The sequence below is a fragment of the Ascochyta rabiei genome, chromosome 3 (genome assembly GCF_004011695.2).
Source record: "Ascochyta rabiei chromosome 3, complete sequence".
NCBI lineage: Eukaryota > Fungi > Ascomycota > Dothideomycetes > Pleosporales > Didymellaceae > Ascochyta > Ascochyta rabiei.
The window spans coordinates 3,601-12,730 of record NC_082407.1 but is presented as its reverse complement, the minus strand read 5'-3'; the positions used below and the strand labels follow the sequence as shown (position 1 = coordinate 12,730).

At 54.9% G+C, this 9,130-nt stretch overlaps 2 protein-coding genes across 2 annotated transcripts, besides 4 other annotated features; both read right to left on the bottom strand.

Annotated features, from left to right (window-relative positions):
- Positions 1–4: part of a dispersed repeat that runs on past the window's edge.
- Positions 5–272: a mobile genetic element.
- A 4-nt stretch (positions 273–276) lies between these two features.
- Positions 277–7,453: a mobile genetic element.
- Positions 591–1,013, bottom strand: EKO05_0001782 (uncharacterized protein; the record flags this gene model as incomplete). Its single annotated transcript, XM_038942231.2, has 1 exon — positions 591–1,013. The coding sequence occupies one exon, from the start codon at positions 1,011–1,013 to the stop codon at positions 591–593; it is 423 nt and encodes a 140-aa protein (XP_038795242.2).
- On the bottom strand, positions 1,218–2,315 carry EKO05_0001781 (uncharacterized protein; the record flags this gene model as incomplete). Its single annotated transcript, XM_059635753.1, has 2 exons — positions 1,218–2,256; positions 2,308–2,315. The coding sequence occupies 2 exons, from the start codon at positions 2,313–2,315 to the stop codon at positions 1,218–1,220; spliced, it is 1,047 nt and encodes a 348-aa protein (XP_059491736.1).
- Positions 7,454–7,642: 189 nt separating the features above from the next.
- Positions 7,643–9,130: part of a dispersed repeat that runs on past the window's edge.

Here is a 9,130-nt window from a genome sequence, read left to right as displayed (position 1 = left end):
GTTCCCTAAGTGGTTCTACAAGTAGTGCGTTAACCTAAGTGGTTGCCCCACCCAAGTGGCACGTCCAACCTAAGTGGTTTCCTAGTAGTTCTGCCAGTAACCACCCTAGTAGTCCCCTAACCCAAGTGGTTTGCACGTAGTTCCCTAAGTAGCGCGCCAAGTAGTGCGCCACCCTAAGTAGTCCAAAAGTAGTATCCACCCCAGGTGGTCCGAAAGTAGACCCCCAACCCAAGTGGCCCAAAAGTGGTCCCCCGCCTAAACCCAGGGAGTCCTCCCAGTGATTATACGAACAAAGACAGTGTATTTGTTCGCTTTGCCTATGTAAATTTTAGCGTGAGCACAGACACTCGACTGTATTTGTTCGCTTTTTTAGCGTGAATTTGTTCGCTGTTCCTGAAGTCAAATATTGCTGTAACGATTGCGGAACGTGTACAAAGTGCGTCCCAATTATATGTTGAATTTCTAGAAGAATCAAGCATACGGTACGTGAGTGGAATATAGTAGATGTTTTAATATTAATGTTCGCAATGTTGTAGGGCAGTATCGATAAGGTATGTAGCACAATGTTCAGAGTTGAGCGCAGGTAACATCTACTCTACAGGATGGAACAATTTAAGCAAAGTTAGCTGACGCAACCGCGGAGCTGGCGTAGGACTCTTCGGCGAAGCATAACTTTGCTCTCTGGTGCTGTCGTTAACGCTGTTGTCAGTTTCGTTGTCTTTGCTGTCTTGAATCTCTTCCACCTCGTAGATGGTTGCTGGCGCCTCCGCCTCAATGCTCAGCGTTTTCTTCTCGTTGATGGGCCCGCCAGCAATTCCCTCTGGCCCTAACCAGTTCTCAAGTGCCTTGCTAGCTGCACAAATGTCTAGACACTCCTTCTTAAGTAGCTTAATCCAGACATGCAGCTGGCCTACACGGAGGGTGCGTTCTATCCAGCGATTCGCAATCTCGTCGTGTGGTATCAGGGTCAGAATGCCCCAGCCTAGCTCCTGACTAATGGAGTACCAGCGCATGGCTTGGCCTAACCGTCGTCTAAACACCTGCTTGTCCTTCTTAGTAGCGTTGGGACTAACTAACTCTACTAGCGCTGCAACTGCCTCTGTGCGGATCTGTCCCTTTCCGTATCGATTTCGCGTCCTGTCGTTGCTAGATACAAAGTTGTTATGCCGGATCTGCGCTATCTTGTTGGAGTATGCTTGACCTAGGAGAGCTGACGCCTATCGAGACTTGATATAGACAGCTGCTAGCTCTGCTTTATAACGTGTGCACATGTTCCAGGCAAAGCAGAAATCCCTGTCAGCATCGTTGCGCACACTCAGCAGCTGCAAGCGCTTAGCTCCCGCACCGGTCCTGCTCTGGCTGCCAGCGAGCTCGCCGCCACCTCTGAAGGGTGAGCCACGTTCTCGCCAAGCCTGCAGGAACTGGGCAGCGTGGTACCAAGAGGACTGGTTTCCAAGCACGCGCGCTTTCTCTAGAAGGGTGCAGGCCGTGAGGTAGGGAGTTTGGGTGGAGCTGTAGAAGTCCGTGTCATCGGAGACCGGCTGCTTGATGATCCAGGCGACGACAGACTTGTCCTTTTGCACAATAGAGGTGTAGGCAGCCTGCTCTGGAAGAGGAGCCTTGTCGCCAGGTGCTACCAGACCAAGGGCAAGCCGCTTCTTCGCACGCGAAGTGGCGAGTGTCCTGCTGCGTTTTTGCTCCGCACGGCGGTTGTTGTTGGAGATGGTAGTGATGTGCAGAGGGGAGTCTTTCAGCTGCTCATCTGGTTCGCTAGGCTGTGACAGCTGAGGGCTGGCTGGATGTGTCTTATTGGTGGTTGTTCGAGCGCGCTTTGGTGTAGGGGCCGGCGCAGATAGGTGTGGCCGCTTCTTTTGTTGCGGGGGTGGAGCAGAGGCCTGTTGTGAAGGGGAAGCAAAGGGCTTCTGCGCAGACGGCGGCTCTTCCATCCCGTCCTCCGCAAGCGACTCGGCCGCGCAGACCAGACGATCCCAGATATTGTCAGGCAGGACGTCGTCGGCGAGCGTCTCGCGCAGAAGCCAGATCGCTGACAAGACGGAGTGGGCAATGAAGACGGGCTTGCAGACGCTGGCATCGTCACAGGTGGGGATCAGCCATCCTGCGCTGTGCGGACGAGCACCTGGATCACGCTGCGAGCGTGAGATGGTCGCTTGGCAGAAGAAGAGCTTCTCGTAGTCCTCATTCGGCGGCTCGTACGCGTAGTTGCGAACGAAGTCAGCTTCGCTGGCCAGAGGAAAGCTCCGACGACCGCCATCAAACCGCTCTGCGGCGCTGTCTAATGCTGCCAACTAGTGCATTATCGACTTGTGTACTGCGAATGAGGTTGCGAGCGGAAGTTCGGACGAAGGTTGTGCGGAAAGGGGGTTGGGTGTTGTTGAGGTTCTGACGCGGTCACACCGCGGCACCGAAAGTCAGGCCGCGCACGGATGTACCACAACACCCTCACCAACCAGCGTTAGCGGAGCTGGGAGCGCAATTAAACCAAAAGCAAGATCGATACACAGTCTGTCGATCAATATGCCAGGGGATAGCAAACACTAGGCTAACGGACGTGTTGCATAGCGCCCACTTGTGTCCCTTCTGCTCCTTACACCATGGAACTATTTGCGCAGCTGTTTGAACACCGGCCTGAACTTCGAGTCGTAGTTTGTAAACCATGTGCCACTGCTATTCCACCAGCGCAGATCGTTACGCACCTCAAAGAGCGCCATCCCAAGGTCACAGTCGCTACGCGCAAGAGCCTGGCGGCAGCTGTACGCGCGCTACCAAACCTTGCGTAGAGTCCAGGAGACGTGCGTGTACCAAGGCCGGCTAAGGAGCCCGTCTTTGGTCTGAAAAGCCGAGAAGACGGGCTGGTATGCTTGTCGGAGCGTTGTTGGTATACCTGCATCTCGCTGCAGGGCATGCAGAAACATTGCAAGGATGAGCATGGCTGGGTGAACGAACAAAAGCGAGGGGGAGATATGAGGCAAAAGAGCAAGCACTCGCGCAACCGAGTATGGCGAGACAGCCAATCCTGCCAGCGCTTGTTTAGAGCTGTTGGCTGGCCGGCGTATGTTGCAGTCGAGACGAGCGTTGGAGCTGCGACTCTAGCAGACATCTCCCAGAGAGTGAAGGCAGATCGCCAGCATCAGCAAGAAGAGCGTGAGGCAGCAGCAGCGCAGGATAAGATTAAAGAGGGCATCTGTTCGCAGGCTGATCCGTGGCTAGAGCTCACAGAATGGGTCCCGCACCTACAAGGTATCCCAAGGGCGGCACTTCTGCGCGCTAAACAGCTAGCTGGTGGGGAGGTAGACGCGCGTGGGAAGGAAGAAGTGGCGTTTGACGACACGGGCTTACGCGATGTTTGCAAAGCTATGGAGCGGCTGATACGAAAAGCGTTCGATAGCAGCCGAGCTGAGGTTGTTGGCAGACTCGCACTGGAGATTATCGAGCGACGTGAGGCGGGCGCAGAATCGAACGAGCGGCCCTTCTACGCTAGGCATTGAGTCGGTACGATCAAGAAGTACAGCCAGAAGCTGGTGAGCATCCTCTGCTACCTGTGGCGCACATATGACCAGGTCGAGCGGCCGCCATACAAACTTACCAGCACGCAAGACGCCCTCTTAGTGTCACTCCAGCAAATAGCCCGCTCAGACGACGCTGCGAAGAAAGAGAAACTGGAAGAGCGATGCCTGCGCTTTTGGATCGCCTTGCTCAACCACAGCCTGACTGGCGACGAGCACGAGAGCGCACTGCTGAGCGGAGTGGCTGTCCTCGCCCTCAAGCCTGATCACCATGGCGGTGGGTGGGTTCCGGCGCACGAGTTCTCGCCAACGCTGTCTGCTTTGATCACTACCTCGAAAGCGCTCGTAGTGCATCATGCCCGCTGCCAGCGAGATAAAGCGCTTCAGAAAGACCCTTGTACAGCACCTACTGCGTATGAGCTAGTTAAAGACATGTCTGAACGGTTTATGACGCTGTCCGACTTCAAAGGCACACCCAGTCCTATGAATCGAATGCTCCGCTTGCGTACGCTAGCTAGAACACAGGCAAAGCGACGTAATACTCCCGGTATCGTGTCGTGGGATGGAGATCGGCTTCTCATTGACAAGCAGAGCTTTTCGCTAGCCGATCTCCGGTTGATGGTGAAGGGACTCTGCGAGACGGTGCGGTTGCAGCTATTTAAGGACGTCCTACTCTTGGATCTAGACGAAAGGGGTTGCGTGCAACCTGGGACCACCCCGCTTCCAGAGGTGTCTGTGGACAAACTCGTCGATCAGCCAGCCGAGCTGGCTACGGGCTGGAGCTTTCTGAAGCACCCCAACAACCAGCTAGATAGATGGCAAGACTGGCTTCTAGACTGGGTGTTGGACGAGGCTCCGCTAAGGGAGAGATTCATTCGTGGGATAGATAGCACACAACGGCCGGAACGGACGCTATGGCGCGATGACGCTGTAGCTAGGTACATGAAAGGAGTGCGTCGGTTTAAAGAAGGCCTCTTCACGCTTGTTCACATGTCTGGCGGCGGGCCTGGTCGCGGGACAGAGATTACCTCGATACAGTGCGAGAACAGTGCAGACGGGGTAGGGTATCGGGGGGTGTTTGTAGAGGGTGGCCTAGTATCCTTCACTACCACGTACCACAAGGGGTATAGCTTCAGCAAGCGTGTCAAGACGATCCACCGCTATGTTCCCTGGGAGGTGGGTGAGCTGGTGGTGTACTTCCTCGGGCTCGGTCAACCGTTCATAGATGATCTCCAGATGCTGCACAATGGCGTTGCCCGCCCTACCGCTTTCATCTGGGAGCCAGAGCCGGAGGAGCAGTGGGGCGACGAGAGCGATAGCGAAGAGAGCGACGACGGAGACGAGTACGGCGAAGCCGACCGTGAGAAGGCACGATCCGCTAACCCAGACGGGTACTGGGGCACCGATCGCATACGCCGTGTCCTGCGCAAGCAGACCTTTCAGTACATGAACACCGCTCTCGGCACCCGCGCCTGGCGGCATGCCTACCCAGCCATCCACTGAGAGCTGGCAAGAGATGGACAAGCACGCGACTGGTTGGAAGTGCTCTACTGGAACAAAGCGCCGGCGAAGAGCAACGCGCAAGCGTTGCAGTCCGGCCACAGCCTTAAAACAGAGGAGGGCAACTACGGCCGCTCCATGATGGAGTCTCCCTTTCAGACCATGGCCGAGCGGGAGGAGTTCTGGCGGGTGAGCATGGACTGGCATCGCGTGCTGGAGTTTGCATCTGCCTGGGAGGACGGCCGCATGCACCCCGGTGTTCGCGCGGAGATGGTAGCGCAGCAAGAGAAGCAGGCGCTCCAGCGCTGGTCGTCGCTCGCGATGGTGGACCTTAAGGCAGAGTTCAGGCGACTCGCTGGACGGCCGGACGCCGAGTATCGTGGCAAGCAAGAAGAAAGCCTCAAGGCTGTGATGCAGCGACGGCTGCGCGTGCTAGTTGTTATGGCTACTGGCACCGGCAAGAGTATGCTGTTCATGCTGCCCACGTCCGTCTCGCCAGGCGGCGTCTCTGTGGTCGTGGCTCCGTTGAATGCCTTGCGAGACGATCTGCAAGATCGCTGCGACCAGCTCGGCATCCCCTGCGCGAAGTGGGATGGAAGAAGACCGCCGTACTGGGCTCGTATTGTGCTAGTGACGCCTGAGAGCGCAGTCACGAAGGCGTTTGGCAGGTTTATTGACGAAAAGCGCATGCTCCATTAGCTAGATCGTATCGTGATAGACGAGTGCCACGTGCTGCTGGAGTCGACACAGGACTGGCGGCCAGACCTCCTCAAGATGGTGGAGATGACGGAGAAGGGCACACAGGTTGTCTACCTGACTGCAACCTTGCCGCCCACGCTGCAGCCCGCCTTCTTGCACACCGCAGGGCTCGATGCCCAGACCGTAACCATATGCCGCGATGAACGCACCACGCAAACGAACATTGCGTACCAGGTGCTAGAGTACACATGTGGCACGCTAGAAAAAGTACTTATTGAGCTCGTGGCTGCGAAGAGGAGTAGGTACGGACCTAAGGCGCAGATCATCGTCTATTGTCCAACTGTGGACGAGACGAAACGGCTTGCGAAGCTTCTGCAGTGCTCTGCATACTACCGTCAGATGGGCTTAGACGAGGAAAAGGCACGCATGGTGCGAAGCTTCACCCTGGGCATAGAGAAGCTTTGTACAGCCACAAACATGCTAGGTCTTAGGCTCGACGCTGCAGGCGTCTGGGTGGTGATCCACGTTGCCATGTGTCCCCTGCTGCTCCAATATGTGCAAGAGAGCGGCCGGGCGGGACGAACGGGGCTCGACAGCGAGTCCATTGTTATGAGAGCGTGCTATGTAACAAAAGAGGGGAGGGTAGAGAAGGCGCTCGGCTACAAGCTGGAGCGACCTACAAAGGAGTTTATGACAGTTGAATCCTGTCGGCGAATCGCGATAGACAAGCACATGGACGGCAGACAGAACAGGCAGCAATGCGAGATGGGAGAGTCGAAGTGTGATCTATGCGAGCGACACCCCGGTGGTACTAAGCGACAAGCCGTCGAAGAAGAGCAGGAAGAGCCAGAGGAGACGCAGGCCGACACCGCAGCGGTGGCAGCAGAGGAGTAGCGCAGATGTATAGAGCGAGCTATAGTCGTTAAAGAGCAGAGGGTTAAGATCTGGCAACAGCAAAGGACGGAACAAAAAGTATATGACCTGGAGCGGCTAGAGCAGCACTTCCAGCGCTGGGCAATGCGTGCGCCATCTGCATGGCCACTCAGGCTGACCTGGCGCGCCACGACTGGAAGGACTGTTCAAAGGCCAGCGGAGCGCAGATGACATTAATGGAGTCTAAGGTGAAATCTATGCACTAAGTGAAGTAGGAGAAGTATGCGCAGTGTTTTTACTGCTGGGCGCCCCAAGCCATCTGCAACAAGTGGGAGGAAACAAGCATACAGGGTGCGTTTAAGACACAAGAGATGCATGTGCCTTGCCAGTACGATGGAGTGCTCCAGAGAGCAGTAGCTGCGCTGCTTGCCTGCCAGCCACTGATGTGCACGCCATGGCTGGAGCAGCAGATGTAAGACGCCGCGATTGTGCACGGTAGCGATGAGCTCCGGCTTTACAAGTGGCTCGGATTAAAGATCAAGATGGGCCAGAGAGACGTAAGCCAGATGTGTCGTTTCCTATATGCTTGGGAGGAGGGGCATGTGCAGTCGTATTTAGCAGACTAGAAAGAATGTGTTTGATATAACCGTAACCCGAAACCTTAGGTCAGGAGAAGTCAGGAGAAACGTGCTGTAGGCTGACTTGCGACTGCACGGTGATCACAAGTCAGAAAGTGCAAAACAGCCAAATAGCAACACAGACACTTCAGAGACGTAGAAAGAAACGCCCAGAGAAGGGCCACCAACCAAAGTAGTCCCCACAACCCAAGTGATACCCGCCAACCTGAGTGATACCCGCCAACCCAAGTAGAGCCCCCCAACCTAAGTAGAGCCCCCAACCCATGCGGATCCCCCAACTCAAGTAGAACCCCCAACCCAAGTAGAGCCCCTAACCCATGCGGATCCCCTAACCCAAGTAGAGCCCCCGACCCAAGTAGAGCCCCCAACCCAAGTAGAGCCCCCGACCCAAGTAGAGCCCCCAACCCATGCGGATCCCCCAATCCACGTAGTCAGCACCAACCCGCATAGTCAGCATTAACCCGCGTAGTAAGCATTAACCCGCGCAGTAAGCATCAATCCACATAGTCACATGGTCAGCATTAAGCCGCGTAGTCAGCACAAACCCGCGTGGTTCCCTGAGTAGTTCCACAAGTAGTGCGTCAACCCAAGTGGTTGCCCCACCTGAGTGGCACGTCCAACCCGAGTAGGTCCCCCAATCCAAGTGGTTCCCAAGTAGTTCCCCACGTGGTTCCCCAAGTAGCGCGCCAAGTAGTGCGCCACCCTAAGTGGTCCAAAAGTAGTCCCCTAAAGTGGCCCGAAAGTGGTCCCTGTAAGCCAAGGGAGTCCACATCAGTGCCCCCAAGTAGTAAGAGCCGATCATTTAAGAAGAGCCCCCGATCCAGGAAGAGCCCACAATCCGGAGAGAGCAGACCAAACCAAGTGAGTCCCTATCCGAAAGCAGCCGTGCGTATTAAAGAAAGTAAGAGTCAGGACAAAGTAAATTTGGATAGATAGTAGAGTAGTTAAGAAAGACATGCGCAATAGGTAGAAGAGCCAGCAGGATGGTGGATAGGAGAGGTACAAGAAGTTGTTCGTGCAAGAGGGCGTCAATCGCGTTAATCGCGCGAATTTGGATTGGGTAGGGTTGGTTGCTTTATAAATCGGGTATAAGAATAAATGGTAGAGGGAAAGGGCATTTAAACAGGGTATCAGGTAGATTAGAAAGATGGAACGGGATAAAAATGACGTGGAGCAAGGTGTTTTGGGCGTTTACATAGTATTGTCACAAGATAGAACAGTAGTTAGGGGAAGTTTAGCAAATCCGATTGTGGTGCCGCAGCCTAGAAAGGCATTCCCGAACCCGTAGATGCCGTAGTGCGTGAGAGAGGGGCGGGCGGAGGGCCCGTCAGGTGTCACAAAGCAGTTGGGCAGGGCGGTAGAGGGTAAAGGAGAAAGAGGGGAGGTGGGTGGGGCCGTGATAAGGCATCACGAGCAAAGGATGAAGGAGAGAAGAGAGTAGAATAAGGGTGGGCGGTGGGCCCGTGATAAGGTATCACGGGAGAGGGGGTAGAGGGTTGGGCGGGAGGGGCCCGTGGATGTGCCCCCGGAGCGATGCGGTTAAGAGTGAAGGAGGGGAGGTGTTTAAGACCGTGAAGCGGGATAGAGAAGAGTAGCAGGTAAGCAGGGTGAAGAAGAGAAAGTGGGTGGGCGGTAGGCCCGTCAAGTGTTACACAAGAGTGAAGAGGCAGTTGTAGAGATAGATAAGCGGTACAGAGAGCAGTTTTAAGGCGAATTTTTTTCAGCAACGCAATGGTAGTAGCAATTAGAGTAGCGTTGTTCATGCAGCAGTATAACAGCGCGCAAGTAGCAGAGATAGGGTTAAGAGATGTATAAAAGAAGAAAAGGAAAGAAAAGAGAAATGAAAGAATTGTTAAGAGAAGAGAATAGTAGAGAGGATAAAGTAAGAAGAGAAGT